This window comes from Nerophis lumbriciformis, linkage group LG02 (assembly GCF_033978685.3).
Source record: "Nerophis lumbriciformis linkage group LG02, RoL_Nlum_v2.1, whole genome shotgun sequence".
Lineage (NCBI taxonomy): Eukaryota > Metazoa > Chordata > Actinopteri > Syngnathiformes > Syngnathidae > Nerophis > Nerophis lumbriciformis.
Genome location: NC_084549.2, coordinates 2900001 through 2925000, shown reverse-complemented (window position 1 = coordinate 2925000; position 25000 = coordinate 2900001). Strand labels below are relative to the sequence as shown.

The following is a 25000-nucleotide window of genomic DNA, read 5'->3' as shown; positions in this document are numbered from 1 at the left end:
ATCCTCTATTTGACAGACGTACTCAGCTGTTTTAATAACGCACCGCAAAAATATAAGTTAAAGATCTTCTACATGAGGAGTACTCATCTTGTCAAAGATCCTCTATTTGACAGACTTACTCGGCTGTTCTAATAACGCACCACAAAAATTGAAGTCAAAGATCTTCTATTTGAGAAGAGTACTCTGCATCTTGTCAAAGATCCTCTTTTTGACAGGCACACTCAGCTGTTTTTAAAAACCCACACCAAAAATACTCCACAAAGATCCTCTATTTGACAGACGTACTCGGCTGTTTTAATAACGCACCGCAAAAATATAAGTTAAAGATCTTCTACATGAGGAGTACTCATCTTGTCAAAGATCCTCTATTTGACAGACTTACTCGGCTGTTCTAATAACGCACCACAAAAATTGAAGTCAAAGATCTTCTATTTGAGAAGAGTACTCTGCATCTTGTCAAAGATCCTCTTTTTGACAGGCACACTCAGCTGTTTTTAAAAACCCACACCAAAAATACTCCACAAAGATCCTCTATTTAACAGACGTACTCGGCTGTTCTAATAACGCACCACAAAAATTGAAGTCAAAGATCTTCTATTCGAGAAGAGTACGCTGCATCCTCTTTTTGACAGGCACACTCAGCTGTTTTTAAAAACCCACACCAAAAATACTCCACAAAGATCCTCTATTTGACAGACGTACTCGGCTGTTTTAATAACGCACCACAAAAATTCAAGTCAAAAGATCTTCTATTTGAGATGCGCACTCTGCATCTTGTCAAAGATCCTCTATTTGACAGACTTACTCGGCTGTTCTAATAACGCACCACAAATATTGAAGTCAAAGATCTATTCGAGAAGAGTACTCTATCTCTCCTTTTTCAGCATTTTACATTGCAGCGCTTGGATGGCTTCTTTTGTCAAAGATCCTCTATTTGACAGACGCACCCAGCTGTTCTAATAACGCACCACAAACATTGAAAATCTTCTATTCGAGAGGAGTACTCCGCATCTTGTCAAAGATCCACTTTGACAAACACACTCAGCAACCCACCCCAAAAATAATGCTCAAAGATCTTCTATTTGACAGACGTACTCAGCTGTTTTAATAACGCACCGCAAAAATATAAGTTAAAGATCTTCTACATGAGGAGTACTCATCTTGTCAAAGATCCTCTATTTGACAGACTTACTCGGCTGTTCTAATAACGCACCACAAAAATTGAAGTCAAAGATCTTCTATTCGAGAAGAGTACGCTGCATCCTCTTTTTGACAGGCACACTCAGCTGTTTTTAAAAACCCACACCAAAAATACTCGACTAAGATCCTCTATTTGACAGACGTACTCGGCTGTTTTAATAACGCACCACAAAAATTCAAGTCAAAAGATCTTCTATTTGAGATGCGCACTCTGCATCTTGTCAAAGATCCTCTATTTGACAGACTTACTCGGCTGTTCTAATAACGCACCACAAAAATTGAAGTCAAAGATCTATTCGAGAAGAGTACTCTATCTCTCCTTTTTCAGCATTTTACATTGCAGCGCTTGGATGGCTTCTTTTGTCAAAGATCCTCTATTTGACAGACGCACCCAGCTGTTTTAATAACGCACCACAAACATTGAAGATCTTCTATTCGAGAGGAGTACTCCACATCTTGTCAAAGATCCACTTTGACAAACACACTCAACAACCCACCCCAAAAATAATGCTCAAAGATCTTCTATTTGACAGACGTACTCAGCTGTTTTAATAACGCACCGCAAAAATATAAGTTAAAGATCTTCTACATGAGGAGTACTCATCTTGTCAAAGATCCTCTATTTGACAGACGTACTCGGCTGTTCTAATAACGCACCGCAAAAATTCAAGTCAAAGATCTTCTATTCGAGAAGAGTACGCTGCATCTTGTCAAAGATCCTCTTTTTGACAGGCACACTCAGCTGTTTTTAAAAACCCACACCAAAAATACTCCACAAAGATCCTCTATTTGACAGACGTATACTCGGCTGTTTTAATAACGCACCGCAAAAATATAAGTTAAAGATCTTCTACATGAGGAGTACTCATCTTGTCAAAGATCCTCTATTTGACAGACATACTCAGCTGTTTTAATAACTCACCACAAAAATTCAAGTCAAAGATCTTCTATTCGAGAAGAGTACACTGCATCTTGTCAAAGATCCTCTTTTTGACAGGCACACTCAGCTGTTTTTAAAAACCCACACCAAAAATACTCCACAAAGATCCTCTATTTGACAGACGTACTCGGCTGTTTTAATAACGCACCGCAAAAATATAAGTTAAAGATCTTCTACATGAGGAGTACTCATCTTGTCAAAGATCCTCTATTTGACAGACTTACTCGGCTGTTCTAATAACGCACCACAAACATTGAAGATCTTCTATTCGGGAGGAGTACTCCGCATCTTGTCAAAGATCCTCTTTTTGACAAACACACTCAGCGGTTTTTAAACAACCCACCCCAAAAATAATCCTCAAAGATCTTCTATTTGACAGACGTACTCAGCTGTTTTAATAACGCACCGCAAAAATATAAGTTAAAGATCTTCTACATGAGGAGTACACTTCTTGTCAAAGATCCTCTATTTGACAGACGCACCCAGCTGTTTTAATAACGCACCACAAACATTGAAGATCTTCTATTCGAGAGGAGTACTCCGCATCTTGTCAAAGATCCACTTTGACAAACACACTCAACAACCCACCCCAAAAATAATGCTCAAAGATCTTCTACTTGACAGACGTACTCAGCTGTTTTAATAACGCACCGCAAAAATTCAAGTCAAAGATCTTCTATTTGACAGACGTACTCAGCTGTTTTAATAACGCGCCGCAAAAATATAAGTTAAAGATCTTCTACATGAGGAGTACTCATCTTGTCAAAGATCCTCTATTTGACAGACTTACTCGGCTGTTCTAATAACGCACCACAAAAATTGAAGTCAAAGATCTATTCGAGAAGAGTACTCTATCTCTCCTTTTTCAGCATTTTACATTTTACAGCGCTTGGATGGCTTCTTTTGTCAAAGATCCTCTATTTGACAGACGCACCCAGCTGTTTTAATAACGCACCACAAACATTGAAGATCTTCTATTCGGGAGGAGTACTCCGCATCTTGTCAAAGATCCACTTTGACAAACACACTCAGCAACCCACCCCAAAAATAATGCTCAAAGATCTTCTATTTGACAGACGTACTCAGCTGTTTTAATAACGCACCGCAAAAATATAAGTTAAAGATCTTCTACATGAGGAGTACTCATCTTGTCAAAGATCCTCTATTTGACAGACTTACTCGGCTGTTCTAATAACGCACCACAAAAATTGAAGTCAAAGATCTTCTATTCGAGAAGAGTACGCTGCATCCTCTTTTTGACAGGCACACTCAGCTGTTTTTAAAAACCCACACCAAAAATACTCCACAAAGATCCTCTATTTGACAGACGTACTCGGCTGTTTTAATAACGCACCACAAAAATTCAAGTCAAAAGATCTTCTATTTGACAGACGTACTCAGCTGTTTTAATAACGCACCGCAAAAATATAAGTTAAAGATCTTCTACATGAGGAGTACTCATCTTGTCAAAGATCCTCTATTTGACAGACTTACTCGGCTGTTCTAATAACGCACCACAAAAATTGAAGTCAAAGATCTTCTATTCGAGAAGAGTACGCTGCATCCTCTTTTTGACAGGCACACTCAGCTGTTTTTAAAAACCCACACCAAAAATACTCAACTAAGATCCTCTATTTGACAGACGTACTCGGCTGTTTTAATAACGCACCACAAAAATTCAAGTCAAAAGATCTTCTATTTGAGATGCGCACTCTGCATCTTGTCAAAGATCCTCTATTTGACAGACTTACTCGGCTGTTCTAATAATGCACCACAAAAATTGAAGTCAAAGATCTATTCGAGAAGAGTACTCTGCATCTTGTCAAAGATCCTCTTTTTGACAGGCACACTCAGCTGTTTTTAAAAACCCACACCAAAAATACTCCACAAAGATCCTCTATTTGACAGACTTACTCGGCTGTTTTAATAACGCACCACAAAAATTCAAGTCAAAAGATCTTCTATTTGAGATGCGCACTCTGCATCTTGTCAAAGATCCTCTATTTGACAGACGTACTCGGCTGTTCTAATAACGCACCACAAAAATTCAAGTCAAAAATCTTCTATTCGAGAATAGTACTCTGCATCTTGTCAAAGATCCTCTTTTTGACAGGCACACTCAGCTGTTTTTAAAAACCCACACCAAAAATACTCCACAAAGATCCTCTATTTGACAGACGTACTCGGCTGTTTTAATAACGCACCATAAAAATTCAAGTCAAAAGATCTTCTATTTGAGATGCGCACTCTGCATCTTGTCAAAGATCCTCTTTTTGACAGACTTACTCAGCTGTTCTAATAACGCACCACAAAAATTCAAGTCAAAGATCTTCTATTCGAGAAGAATACGCTGCATCTTGTCAAAGATCCTCTTTTTGACAGGCACACTCAGCTGTTTTTAAAAACCCACACCAAAAATACTCCACAAAGATCCTCTATTTGACAGACGTACTCGGCTGTTTTAATAACGCACTGCAAAAATATAAATTAAAGATCTTCTACATGAGGAGTACTCATCTTGTCAAAGATCCTCTATTTGACAGACTTACTCGGCTGTTCTAATAACGCACCACAAAAATTGAAGTCAAAGATCTTCTATTCGAGAAGAGTACGCTGCATCTTGTCAAAGATCCTCTTTTTGACAGGCACACTCAGCTGTTTTTAAAAACCCACACCAAAAATACTCCACAAAGATCCTCTATTTGACAGACGTACTCGGCTGTTTTAATAACGCACTGCAAAAATATAAATTAAAGATCTTCTACATGAGGAGTACTCATCTTGTCAAAGATCCTCTATTTGACAGACTTACTCAGCTGTTTTAATAACGCACCACAAACATTGAAGATCTTCTATTCGGGAAGAGTACTCCGCATCTTGTCAAAGATCCACTTTGACAAACACACTCAGCGGTTTTTAAACAACCCACCCCAAAAATAATCCTCAAAGATCTTCTATTTGACAGACGTACTCAGCTGTTTTAATAACGCACTGCAAAAATATAAATTAAAGATCTTCTACATGAGGAGTACTCATCTTGTCAAAGATCCTCTATTTAACAGACTTACTCGGCTGTTCTAATAACGCACCACAAACATTGAAGATCTTCTATTCGAGAGGAGTACTCCGCATCTTGTCAAAGATCCACTTTGACAAACACACTCAGCGGTTTTTAAACAACCCACCCCAAAAATAATCCTCAAAGATCTTCTATTTGACAGACGTACTCAGCTGTTTTAATAACGCACTGCAAAAATATAAATTAAAGATCTTCTACATGAGGAGTACTCATCTTGTCAAAGATCCTCTATTTGACAGACTTACTCAGCTGTTCTAATAACGCACCACAAAAATTCAAGTCAAAAATCTTCTATTCGAGAAGAGTACTCTGCATCTTGTCAAAGATCCTCTTTTTGACAGGCACACTCAGCTGTTTTTAAAAACCCACACCAAAAATACTCCACAAAGATCCTCTATTTGACAGACGTACTCAGCTGTTTTAATAACGCACCACAAAAATTCAAGTCAAAAGATCTTCTATTTGAGATGCGCACTCTGCATCTTGTCAAAGATCCTCTATTTGACAGACATACTCAGCTGTTTTAATAACTCACCACAAAAATTCAAGTCAAAAATCCTCTATTTGAGAATAGTACTCTGCATCTTGTCAAAGATCCTCTTTTTGACAGGCACACTCAGCTGTTTTTAAAAACCCACACCAAAAATACTCCACAAAGATTCTCTATTTGACAGACGTACTCGGCTGTTTTAATAACGCACCACAAAAATTCAAGTCAAAGATCTTCTATTCGAGAAGAGTACGCTGCATCTTGTCAAAGATCCTCTTTTTGACAGGCACACTCAGCTGTTTTTAAAAACCCACACCAAAAATACTCCACAAAGATCCTCTATTTGACAGACGTACTCGGCTGTTTTAATAACGCACCACAAAAATTCAAGTCAAAAGATCTTCTATTTGAGATGCGCACTCTGCATCTTGTCAAAGATCCTCTATTTGACAGACATACTCAGCTGTTTTAATAATTCACCACAAAAATTCAAGTCAAAGATCTTCTATTTGAGAATAGTACTCTGCATCTTGTCAAAGATCCTCTTTTTGACAGGCACACTCAGCTGTTTTTAAAAACCCACACCAAAAATACTCCACAAAGATCCTCTATTTGACAGACGTACTCGGCTGTTTTAATAACGCACCACAAAAATTCAAGTCAAAAGATCTTCTATTTGAGATGCGCACTCTGCATCTTGTCAAAGATCCTCTATTTGACAGACATACCCAGCTGTTTTAATAACTCACCACAAAAATTCAAGTCAAAGATCTTCTATTTGAGAATAGTACTCTGCATCTTGTCAAAGATCCTCTTTTTGACAGGCACACTCAGCTGTTTCTAAACCCCCCCCCCCCCCAAAAAAACTGCTCAAAGATCCTCTATTTGACAGCCTTACTAGGCTGTTCTAATAACGCACCACAAAAATTCAAGTCAAAGATCTTCTATTCGAGAAGAGTACTCTGCATCTTGTCAAAGATCCTCTTTTTGACAGGCGCACTCAGCTGTTTTTAAGAACCCACACCAAAAATACTCCACAAAGATCCTCTATTTGACAGACGTACTCGGCTGTTTTAATAACGCACCACAAAAATTCAAGTCGAAAGATCTTCTATTTGAGATGCGCACTCTGCATCTTGTCAAAGATCCTCTATTTGACAGACATACTCAGCTGTTCTAATAACTCACCACAAAAATTCAAGTCAAAGATCTTCTATTTGAGAATAGTACTCTGCATCTTGTCAAAGATCCTCTTTTTGACAGGCACACTCAGCTGTTTTTAAATGCAACAGGAGCAATGTGCTATTTTTAAGGACCATCACAAACATGCTAGTCAAAGATCCTCTATGCAACAGCAGCACTCTGCTGTTTTTAAGCACCCACCACAAACATGCTAGTCAAAGATCCTCTATGCAACAGGAGCAATGTGCTGTTTTTAAGGACCATCACAAACATGCTAGTCAAAGATCCTCTATGCAACAGCAGCACTCTGCTGTTTTTAAGCACCCACCACAAACATGCTAGTCAAAGATCCTCTATGCAACAGGAGCAATGTGCTGTTTTTACGGACCATCACAAACATGCTAGTCAAAGATCCTCTATGCAACAGGAGCAATGTGCTGTTTTTAAGGACCATCACAAACATGCTAGTCAAAGATCCTCTATGCAACAGGAGCAATGTGCTGTTTGTAAGGACCATCACAAACATGCTAGTCAAAGATCCTCTATGCAACAGCAGCACTCTGCTGTTTTTAAGCACCCACCACAAACATGCTAGTCAAAGATCCTCTATGCAACAGGAGCAATGTGCTGTTTTTAAGGACCATCACAAACATGCTAGTCAAAGATCCTCTATGCAACAGGAGCAATGTGCTGTTTTTAAGCACCCACCACAAACCTCTGAGGACAAAGCTCAGAACAACAGGAGACCGGGGCTTTCTGCTCCGCCGCTCCCAGTCTGTGGAACGCTCTCCCTGACCACCTGAGGGCACCACAGACTGTGGGGCAATGTGCTGGATTTTTAAAGGACCATACAGTAGATCCTCTATTCAAGGCCAGGAGCGCTGTGCTGGTTATTTATTGGGTGTCCGTGTGTCCACGCAGGTTGTTGGAGTTGACCCTGCCAAAGTTGTCCGTGTCTTCAGTGAACGACGTCCGACATCTTTTAGGCAACATGGACCCAGAAGTGGAATCCAGACTTTTGGGCTCCCAGGCTGAGTTCAGCCAGCTGGCCAACTCTGACACCTTCACCCTGGACAAGGTAAGTCCACCTTCACCAAGTCCACCGTCCTGGTGTCGTTTCAAGTCCCGCGTCTCCGTCAGGCCATCAACGCCGTGTCCTTGGAGATGTCGGAGGAAGAAGCGGCGCCGCGGGACAAGATGGAGGAAAACGCCCTGGAAGTGACCGTCAACAGACCCTTCTTCTTCGCCGTGATGGACGCCGATTGTGACGCCATGTTCTTGTTGGGCCAAATCGTCACGCCCGCTTTGTGAAGAGTTCACTCTCCGTCCTTTTAGGATCTTTGTCAGTATTTATGGAGAAGATCTCAGCCTTTCTCTTCCTCTTCACCACTTTGTACATTAAGAGTTTATTTTTGCTTCATGACAACTTGGAATAAATGTTTCTCAGTCCAGTCCACCTTGGTCCAGTTAGTAACAATTACACAGAAATAAATCATCATTCCACTCCACCTTGGTCCAGTTAGAAACAATTACACATAAATAAATCATCAATCCCCACCTTAGTCCAGTTAGTAACAATTATACAGAACATGATTAAACAAAACATGATCCGGGGCCACGGATCATGACAGGATCCCAGATGTCCCCAGAATACCACAAAAAAAAAAAAAAAAAGTTCAAGAGTCACGGGAGGGCGGAGGGAGGACTTGGTGGTGGGTCGCCAGGCCAGGTGTTACAATCAAACAGCTACTGTGTAATCAGTGCACTACCAGTTAGTAACAATTACACATAAATAAATCATCATTCCACTCCACCTTGGTCCAGTTAGTAACAATTACACATAAATAAATCATCAATCCCCACCTTAGTCCAGTTAGTAACAATTACACATAAATAAATCATCATTCCACTCCACCTTAGTCCAGTTAGTAACAATTACACATAAATAAATCATCAATCCCCACCTTAGTCCAGTTAGTAACAATTACACATAAATAAATCATCATTCCACTCCACCTTAGTCCAGTTAGTAACAATTATACAGAACATGATTAAACAAAACATGATCCGGGGCCACGGATCATGACAGGATCCCCCCTTAAGGACAGATTCTAGATGTCCCCAGAATACCACAAAAAAAAAAAAAGTTCAAGAGTCAGGGGAGGGCGGAGGGAGGACTTGGTGGTGGGTCGCCAGGCCAGGTGTTACAATCAAACAGCTACTGTGTAATCAGTGCACTACCAGTTAGTAACAATTACACATAAATAAATCATCATTCCACTCCACCTTGGTCCAGTTAGTAACAATTACACATAAATAAATCATCAATCCCCACCTTAGTCCAGTTAGTAACAATTACACATAAATAAATCATCATTCCACTCCACCTTGGTCCAGTTACTAACAATTACACATAAATAAATCATCATTCCACTCCACCTTAGTCCAGTTAGTAACAATTACACATAAATAAATCATCATTCCACTCCACCTTAGTCCAGTTAGTAACAATTACACATAAATAAATCATCAATCCCCACCTTAGTCCAGTTAGTAACAATTATACAGAACATGATTAAACGAAACATGATCCGGGGCCACGGATCATGACAGGATCCCCCCTTAAGGACAGATTCCAGATGTCCCCAGAATACCACAAAAAAAAAAAAAAGAAAAAAAAAAAAGTTCAAGAGTCAGGGGAGGGCGGAGGGAGGACTTGGTGGTGGGTCGCCAGGCCAGGTGTTACAATCAAACAGCTACTGTGTAATCAGTGCACTACTTACAGTACAAACACTTTTTAGGGCACCTCAACATGCCATAGACACTACTGCCATCAAACTTGTTGCAGGTGCAACTTATTGTCAGGCTTGCGCGATAATAAGACGAGATATAACAACTGGACAGTAGTTGTCATAATCGGCTCATTTTGAAATGTTGCAATAGATTTTATTAACACGCAAGTTTAGAAAATGCTTTATTTTGATGAAGTGTGTCATTTTGCAAATAATCTAGGAATTAAGAAATTTGAACGTGGTGTTTGGAAAAGTGTGTAAATCCTTTTGAAAAAAGACACACAGTTAAACGAAAATTAAAAGTATGTTGGAGTTGGGGTGTTGGTGGAGGGAACAGTGATAAAGTCATCTCAAATAATTTGTGTTAAAAAGGGGGGCAGATAAATATAAGAATATTATTCTTCCATGTGCTCCTTTCTGATCATGGAAATGTATAAGAAACAAAAAACAATGAAAGTGTGAACTGTACGTGGCTTGTAAGTATGCATTTTCATGAAAGGAATAAAAAGAAATGAATGAATGAATTACACATAAATAAATCACTATTCAAACACGGCCGAGTCTTTGGTTGAAGGAAATAAGCAAACGTAGGCACCAAATGTCATGTGTTGCTATGGCAACAAGTCTTCGCTTCCTAACTTCCCCATGTAATATTTGTAGACTTTTTGTGTAGATTACAACTACACGACAGATGTTATTGTCAAATATACATGGAAAATAATGTATATAAATGTAATTACTTCTTTTAAACATTCCGAATTAAACATAATTAAAGCTGCAAGCAGCGTTGGTCGGGCCCGCGTATTTGGCAGGTGCTAGTCCTAAGTGTCCCAATACTTTTGTCCAGTTTTAGTAGTACGTGTCCCAATACTTTTGTCAAGTTGTAGTCCTAAGTGTCCCAATACATTTGTCCAGTGTAGGTGTCCCAATACTTTTTTCCAGTGGTAGTCCTAAGTGTCCCAATACTTTTGTCCGGTGGTAGTCCTAAGTGTCCCAATACTTTTGTCTACTTTTAGTCTGAAGTGTCCCAAGACTTTTGTCTAGTGTACCTACCTTGTCTGCATTGTGTGGGCACGCTGGTGCTTCCTGCTTTTAAGCAGCCATCTTAAAAAAACAGCAGTGCCGCAGCATCAGCGCAGCGGGTCTTTGAAGGCTCATAAAATCAAAACGGAGCAGTTATTAAAACGCGCTGTAGTTTTAATCACAAGGGTTCAATCTCTCTCCTGTGTTAGTTTGAAGCCGAAACGACAAACGTGCTCAGGGGAGATGGTAGGAAGGTGACCGGTTTTTACAAAAATGTTGTGTTGAAGGGGGAATAGCAAAACTTCCTGTTGATTTTTGCTGGGGGTTGTCAATTTATGAAATGTAGGTCTAAGTGAGACCTACATAGAGGTTTTTGTTTCATGTCTCTCCGACCTTCCCAGTGGGAGATACAGGCAGTTTTGTCTTTTTTTTCCTTTTTCTTCTTTTTGAGATTTGGGGTTAGGTTTTTTTATTAGATCGCAATTTCTGCCAGTCCTGATGTGTGCGTTCAGTTCGGTGAGTTTTGAAGCATGTTAAGGGGGTCAAATTACAGCTCAAAGAGGCAAAAGTGACTGATTTTACTCAAATTTAGTGTTGAAGGGGGAATAGCAAACTTCCTGTAGATTTTTGGCCGAGAAAATAAATTAATCAAATTTAAGTCTAAGTGAGACCTACATAGAGGTTTTTGTTTCATGTCTCTACGACATTCGTACTGGGAGTTAGAAAAAGTTTACTTTGTAGGGGGCGCTAGAGCGCAATTTTGAGTTTTGGGGTTTGGTATTTTTACTAAAGAGTTTTGTTCGAGTTTATTTATGTGTGCATCAAATTTGGTGAGTTTTGAAGCATGTTAAGGGGGTCAAAGTACCGCGCAAAAGTGCGGAATAAGAAAGAATAATAATAAATAGGTCCTTATGTCCCATTGCATAAGGACTCCCTTTGGGAGTCCTTATACAATGGGCCATGCGGGCCCTAATAAAACCTTACAAATTCAATAGGTCCTTATGTCCCATTGCATAAAGACTCCCTTTGGGAGTCCTTATGCAATGGGCCATGCGGGCCCTAATAAATAAATCATCATTCCACTCCAGCTTGTCCAGTTAGTAACAATTACACATAAATAAATCATCAATCCCCACCTTAGTCCAGTTAGTAACAATTACACATAAATAAATCATCATTCCACTCCACCTTGGTCCAGTTAGTAACAATTACACATAAATAAATCATCAATCCACTCCACCTTAGTCCAGTTAGTAACAATTACACATAAATAAATCATCATTCCACTCCACCTTAGTCCAGTTAGTAACAATTACACATAAATAAATCATTATTCCACTCCAGCTTAGTCCAGTTAGTAACAATTACACATAAATAAATCATCATTCCACTCCACCTTAGTCCAGTTAGTAACAATTACACATAAATAAATCATCATTCCACTCCACCTTGGTCCAGTTAGTAACAATTATACAGAACATGATTAAACAAAACATGATCCGGGGCCACGGATCATGACAGGATCCCCCCTTAAGGACAGATTCCAGATGTCCCCAGAATACCACAAAAAAAAAAAAAAAAGTTCAAGAGTCAGGGGAGGGCGGAGGGAGGACTTGGTGGTGGGTCGCCAGGCCAGGTGTTACAATCAAACAGCTACTGTGTAATCAGTGCACTACTTACAGTACAAACACTTTTTAGGGCACCTCAACATGCCATAGACACTACTGCCATCAAACTTGTTGCAGGTGCAACTTATTGTCAGGCTTGCGCGATAATAAGACGAGATATAACAACTGGACAGTAGTTGTCATAATCGGCTCATTTTGAAATGTTGCAATAGATTTTATTAACACGCAAGTTTAGAAAATGCTTTATTTTGATGAACGGCCATATGTTTTGATGAAGTGTGTCATTTTGCAAATAATCTAGGAATTAAGGGAGTCCTTATGCAATGGGACATAAGGACCTATTGAATTTTTAGGGCCCGCATGGCCCATTGTATAAGGACTCCCAAAGGGAGTCCTTATACAATGGGACATAAGGACCTATTGAATTTGTAAGGTTTTATTATTCTTTATTCTTCCGCCGCCACTTTAAACTGTAATTTGACCCACTTAACATGCTTCAAAACTCACCATATTTGACCCACACATCAGGACCTGCGAAAATTGCCTTTTTTTTTTTAAAACCGAACCACAAAACTCAAAATTGCGCTCTATCGCCCCCTACGAAAAAAAAAAAACTAGACTGCCTGTAACTCCCACTAGGAAGGTCGGAGAGACATGAAAGAAAAACCTTTATGTAGGTCTGACTTAGACCTAGATTTCATAATAGTATATTCTCGGGCAAAAATCAACAGGAAGTTGGCAATTCCCCCTTCCAAGACAAAAAAGTACTAAAAACAGTCACTTTTGCCTCTTTGAGCTGTAATTTGACCCCCTTAACATGCTTCAAAACTCACCGAACTGAACACACACATCAGGACTGGCAAAAATTGTGATCTAATAAAAAAAACCTAACCCCTAATCTCAAAATTGTGCTCTAGCGCAATTTTTTAATGAAACGCACAAAAAACTGCTCCTCGGATGAAAAAACGGACAAAACTGCCTGTAACTCTCCCTGGGAAGGTCGGAGAGACATGAAACAAAAACCTCTATGTAGGTCTGACTTAGACCTACATTTCATAAATTGACAACCCCCAGCAAAAACCAACAGGAAGTTTGCTATTCCCCCTTCTAAACAACATTTTTGTAAAAACCGGTCACCTTCCTTCAAAAACAAACTCCTCTGAGCGCGTTTGTCGTTTCGCCTTCAAACTAACACAGGAGAGAGATTAAACCCTTGTGATTACAATGACAGAAGCGCTTTTTTCTAACTGCTCCGGTTTTGATTTTATGACCCTTCAAAGACCCGCTGCGCTGATGCTGCTGCGCTGCTGTTTTTTTAAGATGGCTGCTTAAAAGCAGGAAGCACCAACGTGCCCACACAATGCAGACAAGGTAGGTACACTAGACAAAAGTATTGGGACACTTCAGACTAAAAGTAGACAAAAGTATTGGGACACTTAGGACTAGCACCTGCCAAATGTGCGGGCCCGACCAATGCTGCTTGCAGCTTTAATTAGGGCCCGCAATGGCCCATTGCAAAAGGACTCCCACAGGGAGTCCTTATGCAATGGGACATAAGGACCTATTGAATTTCTAAGGTTTTATTATTATTATTAGGGCCCGCAATGGCCCATTGCAAAAGGACTCCCTATGCAATGGGACATAAGGACCTATTGTTATTGTAACGTTTTATTCTTTATTATTCTTCCGCCGCCTCTTTGAGCACTAATTTGACCCACTCAACATGCATCAAAACTCACCATATTTGACCCACACATCAGGACCTGCGGAAATTGTCTTTTAATAAAAAAACTGAACCGCAAAAATCAAAATTGCGCTCTAGCGCCCCCTAGAAAAAAAAAAACTAGACTGCCTGTAACTCCCACTAGGAAGGTCGGAGAGACATGAAACAAAAACCTTTATGTAGGTGTGACTTAGACCTAGATTTCATAATAGTATGTTCTCGGGCAAAAATCAACAGGAAGTTGGCAATTCCCCCTTCAAGACAAAAAAGTACTAAAAACAGTAACTTCTGCCTCTTTGAGCTGTATTTTGACCCCCTTACATGCTTCAAAACTCACCGAACTGAACACACATCAGGACTGGCAAAAATTGTGATCTAATAAAAAAACCTAACCCCAAATCTCAAAATTGTGCTCTAGCGCAATTTTTTAATGAAACGCACAAAAAACTGCTCCTCGGATGAAAAAACTGACAAAACTGCCTGTAACTCTCCCTGGGAAGGTCGGAGAGACATGAAACAAAAACCTCTATGTAGGTCTCACTTAGACCTACATTTCATAAATTGACAACACCCAGCAAAAATCAACAGGAAGTTTGCTATTCCCCCTTCAAAAAAATTTTTTTGTAAAAACCGGTCACCTTCCTTCAAAAACTATCTCCTCTGAGCGCGTTTGTCGTTTCGGCTTCAAACTAACACACAGGAGAGAGATTAAACCCTTGTGAATAAAATAACAGAACAGCTTTTTAATACCTGCTCCGGTTTTGATTTTATGACCCTTCAAAGACCCGCTGCGCTGCTGTTTTTTTAAGATGGCTGCTTAAAAGCAGGAAGCACCAACGTGCCCACACAATGCAGACAAGGTAGGTACACTAGACAAAAGTCTTGGGACACTTCAGACTAAAAGTAGACAAAAATATTGGGACACTTAGGACGAGCACCTGCCAAATACGCGGGCCCGACCAATGCTGCTTGCAGCTTTAAATATAGTTGACTTGTCCAGGGTGTACACCGCCTTCCGCCCGAATGCAGCTGAGATAGGCTCCAGCGACCCCGAACGGGACAAGCGGTAGAAAATGGATGGATGGATAGTTGTTTAATACCGTATTTTCCGGACTATAAGGCACACTATAATAAATATTTCCATTGAGGTTATATCAATTTAATTACTTAGAATTAAACATAATTATAGTTGTTACATACCGTATTGTCCGGACTATAAGGCGCACTTAAAATCCTTTTTTCTTCTCAAAACCCGACAGTGCGCCTAATGTACGGAATAATTCTGGTTTTGCTTATCGACCTCGAAGCAATTTTATTTGGTCCATGGTGTAATGATAAGTGTGACCAGTAGATGGCAGTCACACATAAGAGATACGTGTAGACTGCAATATGACTCAAGTAAACAACACCAACATTTTATATGTTCCATTGAAAATATAGAGCATTACACACGGCACTCAAAAATCTATCAAAATGTTTTAGTAGGACTTTGGTAAGCTATGAAGCCACACCGCTTGATGTGCTTCAACATAGGAGTATTATTATGGTGTGTGTATAAGGTAAGACATATCTGGTGTTTTGTTTCGCAATATTATGCAAAAGCAACTTTTCTTACCTTCTGGTACCTGCTGATCTGTATTTGGGATCTGCATAAGTCCTGAAAAATTGTGCAAGTCCGCCTTTGTAGTCAATAAGCTTCTTCTTTTTCTCTATCTTCTTGTTATGTGACATTCATCCTCCACTGTTGCCATTTCTAATATAAAGTAGTGTAAAGTTCTTACTTATATCTGTCAGTAAACTCACCATGAAAGCACTAAAACATACCGGTGTAGTGACTTTACATTATTCACCCAAGGAACTTAATTAGAGAGTTCCGGTCGGACGCTTTTTCACGTTATTGATTGAAGTAAAGTGTGAATGTCATTAAAACAGTTAGCGCCATCTTTTGACACTTCTTCCACTCCCGTCCTTGCACGCTACACCGCTACAACAAAGATGACGGGGAGAAGATGTTGTCCAAGTGGAGGCACGTAAATAAGAGCGACTGTCAGAATGATGATGTGTGAAACATCATCTATGCAACATTTTGAGCAAAGAACCACCATCACATGTTATGTAGACCACAAGGAAGTCTTTTACATTTAGAAAATAATCAAAATAATAATATGACTCCTTTAATGCACCTTATAATTCCGTGCGCCTTATATATGAAAAAATGATCAAAAATAGACCATTCATCGGCAGTGCGCCTTATAATCCGGTGCGCCCTATGGTCCGGAAAATAGGGTAATAGTTTTTATACAATTGATATTATATAATAGTTTTATTCAATCGGTCAATCAAATGTTATTTATAAAAGAATAGACTTTTATTTATGTCTCAATGGGGAAATGACATTGTTTTGACGTACAGTAACAGAATTGAAACGTAAACAAAAATTAGTAATAAATACTAAATACTGCACACTATGTATAGATAAAATAAAAATATATAAAATGTGTAATATATGTTTTATATATATATAAATTGTCGGAGGCAGATATTTACATATATCCAAATTTAAGTTGTACTTCTTATATTTCTTAGTCATATTTGAAAACAGCTCGTGTTTTCCATTTCTTCTCTTGATGCTCTGTCAGCAAGTATACTGTGTGTGTTAACCTTGAGTTTTTTTGGAATGTATTATGGCTAGGGAGACGTTGTGCATGTATTATGGCTAGGGAGGGGAAAGGAAAAAGAGAGGTTTTTGGCGTTGGGAAGACAGACCATTTTGGGAGGCGCAATAGAATGTTCTAGGGTTAGACTGGTCTCAAAATGAATATTGGCAAAGCTTTGAAAATATACAACAAAATACCTATTCTGTCTCTGGTGGTTTTTCAACTCAGCTTTAAGTGTCGTAAAGAGCTTGGGAGCGAATTGTGACTTGAATTCCCTGGGAGGAACAACTGGTCCAAAACGCAACAATATATATATATAATAAAAATTGGTTTTAACACTTTAAAATCGTTTTTAATTTCTGTTTAAATGTGCTATACAAATAAAGTGGATTGATTGAATATATATATATATATATATATATATATATATATATATATATATATATATATATATATATATATATATATATATATATATATATATATATATATATGTATGTGTGGGAAAAAAATCACAAGACTATTTCATCTCTACAGGCCTGTTTCATGAGGGGGGGTACCCTCAATCGTCAGGAGATTTTAATGGGAGCATTCGCATACCATGGTTTATATAGGGCACAGAGTGGGTGGGTACAGGCTGGCGTAGGGGCGTGGTGATTGGCTCATGTGTTACCTAGGAGGTGTTTCCGTCTATGGCGGCATGTTGTTACAATTTCGCTGCGCTTGTTGAGGGATGACAGGTCTGGACGGTAAATAATAAACAGTTTCTCTTTCAAGCATAGGTTGCATCTTTTATTACCACTATTGTAAGGTGTGCTGGATGCAAGAATTTGCCATGTTATTGAATATTCAACATTATTGTCTTTGAGGTCCCAAATGTGTTTGCTGAGTTCTGTGGTATTCCGCAGGTTTTGGTTCCTGAAAGAAGCCTTGTGATTGTTCCATCTGGTTTTAAACTCTCCCTCGGTTAATCCTACATATATGTGTCGGATGTGTTAATGTCCTTGCGTGTTACCTTAGATTGGTAAACAACTGATGTTTGTAAGCACCCCCCGTTGAGAGGGCAATCAGGTTTTTTGTTGGTTTTGGGGTCGCTCTGTCCGGGGGCCGACGGCTCATTTGCAATTGTTTTGTTGTGGTTTGAGATCATTTGTCGTATATTGTTCATACAGCTGTAGCTCAGTTTAATGTTGTTCTTGTTGAATACTTTTCTTAGGGTGTTGCCTTTGGGGAAGTGTTTGTCAATCAGATTGAGGAATTCGTGGCCAATGTTAGTTGAGACGTTTTTGCTGTATGGGGGGTTGTACCAGATGATGATGTTTCGTTTTCTGTTCTTTTTTGGTTGGTTTCCTGGCGTGGGTTCATAGGTGAGGGTGAAATTGTATCCGCTTTCATCAAGGGCTTTTTGGTACGGGGGGGGTTGCTTGGTCAAATTCAGCTTTGCTAGATGACAGCATCGATAGCCTTTTATTAATTCCGGTAGGTATTCTTTTCGTGGTGGTGGGTGGGTGGTTGCTGTCATGGTAAACGTATTGGAGTGTTGTGTTGGATTTCGTGAATGGTTGGTAGCTGTTATTTCTCAGGTTGAAAGTGACGTCGAGGAAGTTGACGGTTTGCTTGTTGGCTTCAATCAATATATATATATATATATTACATAATTTATTATAAAATATATGTTATCATTAAATAACTTCATTATGTTTTTTTTAATTTGACCAAATTAATACATTATTTATACTGATAGTATTTAGCTTAATATGTTATAAATACATTTAAAAAAAAAATAAAAATACAGCCATTCAATTTATCCCAGTAAATATTAGCAGATGTTTACAATGAAACTCCTTCTAAAAGATTGAAAGTGAACAATGACAGCATTTATTTTCCTCCCAACTTACAAGCGATGTGCAGATTAAATATGGACACAAATCTGTATCACATTCTTCCTCCACAGTGCAGTCAGTGAGTGAAAAACCTTCCACATCCCGTCAAGTCACCTGAGCATCTAGACCAGGTCTACTGGTCTCTGGCTTCCTTCACCAGCTCCATCAGGCTGGAGAACATGGAGATGTCTGCTGGCTCCAGACCCATCTTGAGGATCTGAGAGAAAACGCAGGCGTCAGCATTTGCAGGAGTGACTTTGTGCCCGCCCGGCGCCGCCCACCTGTTCCCCCAGGTACTCCGCGTCCAGAGCCAGCTGCAGTCGGATCTTGCTGTCGTCCGTGGGCCCGCCGTTGGACGCGGCGGCGCTGGCGGAGGCGTTGGCTCCTTTCCTGGCTTGTTTCAGCCGCTTCAGGCTCTCCTCCATCTTTCTCACCGAGCTCAGAACCTCAGAGATGGTCTCGTAGTACCTGGGAGAAAACACATGCTACATCTCATCACTGAATAGAGGATCGGATAGAATAGGAAGACATCACAGCATATCATAGCAATTGCAGCTCCGCCGCTCCCAGTCTGCGGAACGCTCTCCCTGACCACCTGAGGGCACCACAGACTGTGGATGTTTTTTTAAAAAGGCTTAAAAACCCTTCTTTTTTTAAAAGCCTTTTTTTAGATATATGCGTGCTAGTTCTAGCTATTAGGCTGTTCTAGTTTTTATTTATTTTTATTATCTTTTGTTTTTTTAATACACTGTAGCACTTTGAGGTTGTTTGCTCAGTGTAAAGTGCTTTTACAAATAAAATATATTGTTATTAGGGCCCGCATGGCCCATTGTAAAAGGAATCCCGAAGGGAGTCCTTTTACAATGGGACAGAGGACCCTATTGAATTTGTAAGGTTTTATTATTATTCTTTCTTATTCCGCAGCTTTGCGCGGTACTTTGACCCTCTTAACATGCTTCAAAACTCACCAAATTTGACACACACATAAATAAACTCGAACAAAACTCTTTGGTAAATACCAAACCCCAAAACTCAAAATTGCGCTCTAGCGCCCCCTACAAAGTAAACTTTTTCTAACTCCCAGTACAACTGTCGTAGAGACGTGAAACAAAAACCTCTATGTAGGTCTCACTTAGACTTAAATTTTATTAATTTATTTCCTCGGGCAAAAATCAACAGGAAGTTGGCAATTCCCCCTTCAAGACAAAAACGTACTAAAAACAGTAACTTTTGCCTCTTTGAGCTGTAATTTGACCCCCTTAACATGCTTCAAAACTCACCGTACTGAACACACACATCAGGACTGGCAAAAATTGTGATCTAATAAAAAAACCTAACCCCAAATCTCAAAATTGTGCTCTAGCGCAATGTTTTTATGAAACGCACAAAAAACTGCTCCTCGGACGAAAAAACTGACAAAACTGCCTGTAACTCCCACTGGGAAGGTCGGAGAGACATGAAGCAAAAACCTCTATGTAGGTCTCACTTAGACCTACATTTCATAAATTGACAACCCCCAGCAAAAATCAACAGGAAGTTTGCTATTCCCCCTTCAAAACAAATTTTTTGTAAAAACCGGTCACCTTCCTTCAAAAACTATCTCCTCTGAGCGCGTTTGTCGTTTCGGCTTCAAACTAACACAGGAGAGAGATTAAACCCTTGTGTATAAAATAACAGAACAGTTTTTTAATACCTGCTCCGGTTTTGATTTTATGACCCTTCAAAGACCCGCTGCGCTGATGCTGCTGCGCTGCTGTTTTTTTAAGATGGCTGCTTAAAAGCAGGAAGCACCAACGTGCCCACACAATGCAGACAAGGTAGGTACACTAGACAAAAGTCTTGGGACACTTCAGACTAAAAGTAGACAAAAGTATTGGGACACTTAGGACTAGCACCTGCCAAATACGCAGGCCCGACCAATGCTGCTTGCAGCTTTAATTATTATTATTATCAGATCGCAGGTTAAACGCTAAGGATGACATCACAGCCTGATTTATTAATGCAACATTTAAAATCAAATATTTATCTTCCTTTTGTGTATCATTGAGAAAAATACAATTAGAATTAAAGCTGCAAGCAGCATTGGTCGGGCCCGCGTATTCGGCAGGTGCTAGTCCTAACTGTCCCAATACTTTTGTCCAGTGATAGTCATAAGTGTCCCAATACTTTTGTCTACCTTTAGTCTGAAGTGTCCCAAGACTTTTGTCTAGTGTACCTACCTTGTCTGCATTGTGTGGGCACGTTGGTGCTTCCTGCTTTTAAGCAGCCATCTTAAAAAAACAGCAGCGCAGCAGCATCAGCGCAGCGGGTCTTTGAAGGGTCATAAAATCAAAACCGGAGCAGTTATAAAAAAAAGCGCTTCTGTCATTGTAATCACAAGGGTTCAATCTCTCTCCTGTGTTAGTTTGAAGGCGAAACGACGAACGCGCTCAGAGGAGTTCGTTTTTGAAGGAAGGTGACCGGTTTTTACAAAAAATTTGTTTTGAAGGGGGAATAGCAAACTTCCTGTTGATTTTTGCTGGGGGTTGTCAATTTATGAAATGTAGGTCTAAGTGAGACCTATATAGAGGTTTTTGTTTCATGTCTTTCCGACCTTCCCAGTGGGAGTTACAGGCAGTTTTGTCATTGTTTTCTTCCGAGGAGCAGTTTTTTTTGCGTTTTATTAAAAAATTGCAGTAGAGCGCAATTTTGAGATTTGGGGTTAGGTTTTTTTTTTTAGATCGCAATGTTTGGCAGTCCTGATGTGTGCGTTCAGTTTGGTGAGTTTTGAAGCATGTTAAGGGGGTCAAATTACAGCTCAAAGAGGCAAAAGTGACTGTTTTTAGTACTTTTTTGTCTTGAAGGGGGAATTGCCAACTTCCTGTTGATTTCTGCCCGATAATATACGATTATGAAAACTAGGTCTAAGTCAGACCTACATACAGGTTTTTGTTTCATGTCTCTCCGACCTTCCTAGTGGGAGATATAGGCAGTCTAGTTTTTTTTCCTAGGGTGCGCTAGAGCGCAATTTTGAGTTTTGGGGTTCGTTTTTTTTTTTTAAAGGTAATTTTCGCAGGTCCTGATGTGTGGGTCAAATATGGTGAGTTTTGAAGCATGTTAAGTGGGTCAAATTACAGTTTGTTGTGGCGGCGGAAGAATAAAGAATAATATAATAAAACCTTACAAATACAATAGGTCCTTATGTCCCATTGCATAAGGACTCCCTTTGGGAGTCCTTATACAATGGGCCATGCGGGCCCTAACCTTATGTCCCATTGCATAAGAACTCCCTTTGGGAGTCCTTATACAATGGGCCATGCGGGCCCTAAATATTTGTAGTCATTTTTAAATGTGTATCTTGCTGTATTTTAGGCATTTTGATTAATCAAATTATATTTCATGGTATTTATTTCTAGACAAAAAAATACATCTTTTATCCATCTTATTTTTTACCTTATTAAACAAAACATGTGTAAACATACTTAATATTTTTTTAATAATAATTTTTTTTTTAAATACTCTAAACCGTCTTAACTAAAAACATAAAAGGCAACTTATTTCATCTCTTAAACATTACTAATAAAAAAGGATTTATTTTTGTTTTAATGTATTTATTGTTCAACTTTAATCAACAAAAATCAATTGATTTCATTTTAAAAAGATCTTCACCTTGTGGCTCAAAAAAAAAAAAGCCCATTTATTTTTGTATTCATTTATTTCCTGTTTATTGTGTATTGATGGGTAGGTTGTGAGTTCAAACCCCGGCCGAGTCATACCAAAGACTATAAAAATGGGAGCCATTACCTCCCTGCTTGGCACTCAGCATCAAGGGTTGGAATTGGGGGTTAAATCACCAAAATGATTACCGAGTGCGGCCACTGCTGCTGCTCACTGCTCCCCTCACCTCCCAGGGAGTGATCAAGGGTGATGGGTCAAATGCAGAGAATAATTTCGCCACACCTAGTGTGTCTGTGTGACAATCATTGCTCCTTGAACTTGAACTTAACTATTTCATTAGTGATTGTTATTATTACAAACACTTTGTTTACCTTTGTGTGCATTCTGAAAGCGTCACCCTCAGCCACTCCCGTGCCGTCTCCGTGGCGACCAGGCCCGTGCAGTCGGTCAGCAGCTGATGCAGCGGCCGCAAGGCGTTGTCCATGTACGCCGACGCTCGCACGGGCGCCTCCTGTCCACAGGTTGTGAGTCCCAGGTTGTGGTCCAAATGTTGCAAAGGTGACGCCCACTGACCTTGTTGGTCCTGCGGTAGAGCCGAGGCACCTCCGACGCGCTCTTGAGGAAGCGGCAGCTGCGTTCGCTGAGGTGTTGCGTCATGCGCGCGCTGAGGGCGGGGATGCTGCTGGCCAGACACGCCTTGGAGTCCGCTAGCGCCTCTAGTGGACAACGACAACAACAACAACACACTCTGGGTTCAGTCGCACAACTTGTCAACAACAAAAATCTCTATTTACAATGATATTATTTAGAATAGAATATAGTTTTATTGTCATCATTAAAGTGAACAGGTTCAAAGAACAACAAAATTGGAGCAGATCCCCTCAGGTGCATACACAATCATTTAGTAATATAAATAGTAAAAAAGACAAAAAAGAAGATATATATCTATATATGTATACATCCACATACATGCATATATCCATACATATACATATATATACACATACGTATATACACATACATTCATAGACCGTATTTTCCGCACTATAAGGCGCACCTAAAAACCACAAATTTTCTCAAAAGCTGACAGTGCACCTTATAATCCGGTGCGCCTTATATATGGGTTAATATTAATATTAATTTTCATAAAGTTTCGGTCTCGCAACTACGGTAAACAGCCGCCATCTTTTTTCCCCGTAGAAGAAGCGCGCGGTGCATGCTGGGATATGTGACGTTTCATTTCCATTTGTGTGTTTATGTAAAGACCCCAAAATGGCTCCTATTAAGTGTGTTGTCTGTCTAATTATAAATAATGCAGACAAGGCGTGTTAACTGAGTTCTCAACGTTTACTCACAGCGTGCTCATAACCACATTCTAACTGCCAGCACATACAACAACGCTTCTCAGGGCTACCGCGCATGCTCGTAACTATCGTTGCATGCTGGGTAGTGTAGTTGTTATATTTGCTAGCTCATAACATCACATTAAGAGACACGCTTACGCGCTTAATTCAATACTCGCCGTCATTCCGGGTGGATTGACAAAAGACCTCCAGCCGCTAGATATTGGTGTCAACAGGGCATTCGAAGCTAGACTGCTAACTGCGTGGGAACAGTGGATGACAGAAGGCGAACACACCTTCACTAAGACAGGGAGACAGCGCCAGACGACGCCAACATCTGCCAGTGGATCGTAAATGCCTGGGCAGATATTTCGGTCACAACTGTGGTCCGAGCTTTCCGGAAGGCAGGATTCACAGAACTGCTGGACAACAACAGCGACACTGACTCCGATTACTTCGACGAGACGGAGCCGGCCATTTTGGATCCCACATTCGCCCAACTTTTCAATTCGGACACGAAGGAGAAGAATTCGAGGGATTTATGAATGAAGAATAACTTCAGAAAGTGAGCGTTATGTTTATTTTGTGTGTTGTGACATTAACGTTCGAGCAACATTATGTTGCTATTGCTCTGCACTATTTTGAATTTTACTATGTTTGTGATTGCACATTTGCGTACATTTTGGGAGTGAACAGAGTTGTTAGAACGCTGGTTTTTAATATATTATTAAAGTTTGACTGACCTATCTGACTGGTTTTTTTGACATTCCTTTAGCGCAGTTAGATGCGGCTTACAACACGGGGCGGCTTATAGGTGGACAAAGTTTTGAAATATGCCGTTCATTGAAGGCGCGGCTAATAACCCAGGGCGCCTTATTGTGCGTAAAATACGGTACATACACACACATATATATATATACACATATATATATACTAGAGATGCGCGGTTTGCGGGCACAACCGCGGAGTCCGCGGATTATCCGCGGATCGGGTGGATGAAATTTAAAAAAATTAGATTTTATCCGCGGGTCGGGTCGGGTCGGGTGGTTGAAATAGAAAAAAATTAGATTTTAAATAGATTCAGGCGGGTGGCAGTTAAACCAATTGGTAAATATATATACATAGTTAAATGTTGTTACCCACATACGAAAAACGAGCAGGCACCTGCAGCATATGCCACAACAGAAGAAAAAAAAAAAAAGAGATGGACACTTTTACTGAGCGGAGAAGGGACGCCTCGCCGGGGTCCGGGACCGAGGCCCCTTCCCCCGAGAGGGCCCCACCGGGAGCCGTAGCTGAGGCGATCCGCGAGAAGGGCCCGACGCACGTCCAGGGTCACCACCGCGCCCACCGCACCGACACCCCGCCTCGTCCGCCTTCGCCGCGGCCGGCGTCACGCGCAG

At 40.1% G+C, this 25000-nt stretch overlaps 2 protein-coding genes across 2 annotated transcripts in view; one reads left to right on the top strand and one right to left on the bottom strand.

Annotated features, from left to right (window-relative positions):
* Window positions 1-8345, top strand: part of agt (angiotensinogen) — a 17001-nt gene extending 8656 nt beyond the window's left edge. The window contains exons 6-7 of the mRNA XM_061924450.2: window positions 7813-7969; window positions 8032-8345. Coding sequence (XP_061780434.2) covers window positions 7813-7969; window positions 8032-8202 — 328 coding nt within the window. The 3' untranslated portion in view covers window positions 8203-8345. The remainder of the gene's footprint in view (window positions 1-7812; window positions 7970-8031) is intronic.
* A 10224-nt stretch (window positions 8346-18569) lies between these two features.
* The window catches only part of cog2 (component of oligomeric golgi complex 2), a 47329-nt gene continuing 40898 nt past the window's right edge, over window positions 18570-25000 (bottom strand). Inside the window, exons 15-18 of the mRNA XM_061927456.2 lie at window positions 22828-22970; window positions 22626-22765; window positions 18879-19065; window positions 18570-18814 (exon numbers count right to left, since the gene is read on the bottom strand). Coding sequence (XP_061783440.2) covers window positions 18731-18814; window positions 18879-19065; window positions 22626-22765; window positions 22828-22970 — 554 coding nt within the window. The 3' untranslated portion in view covers window positions 18570-18730. The remainder of the gene's footprint in view (window positions 18815-18878; window positions 19066-22625; window positions 22766-22827; window positions 22971-25000) is intronic.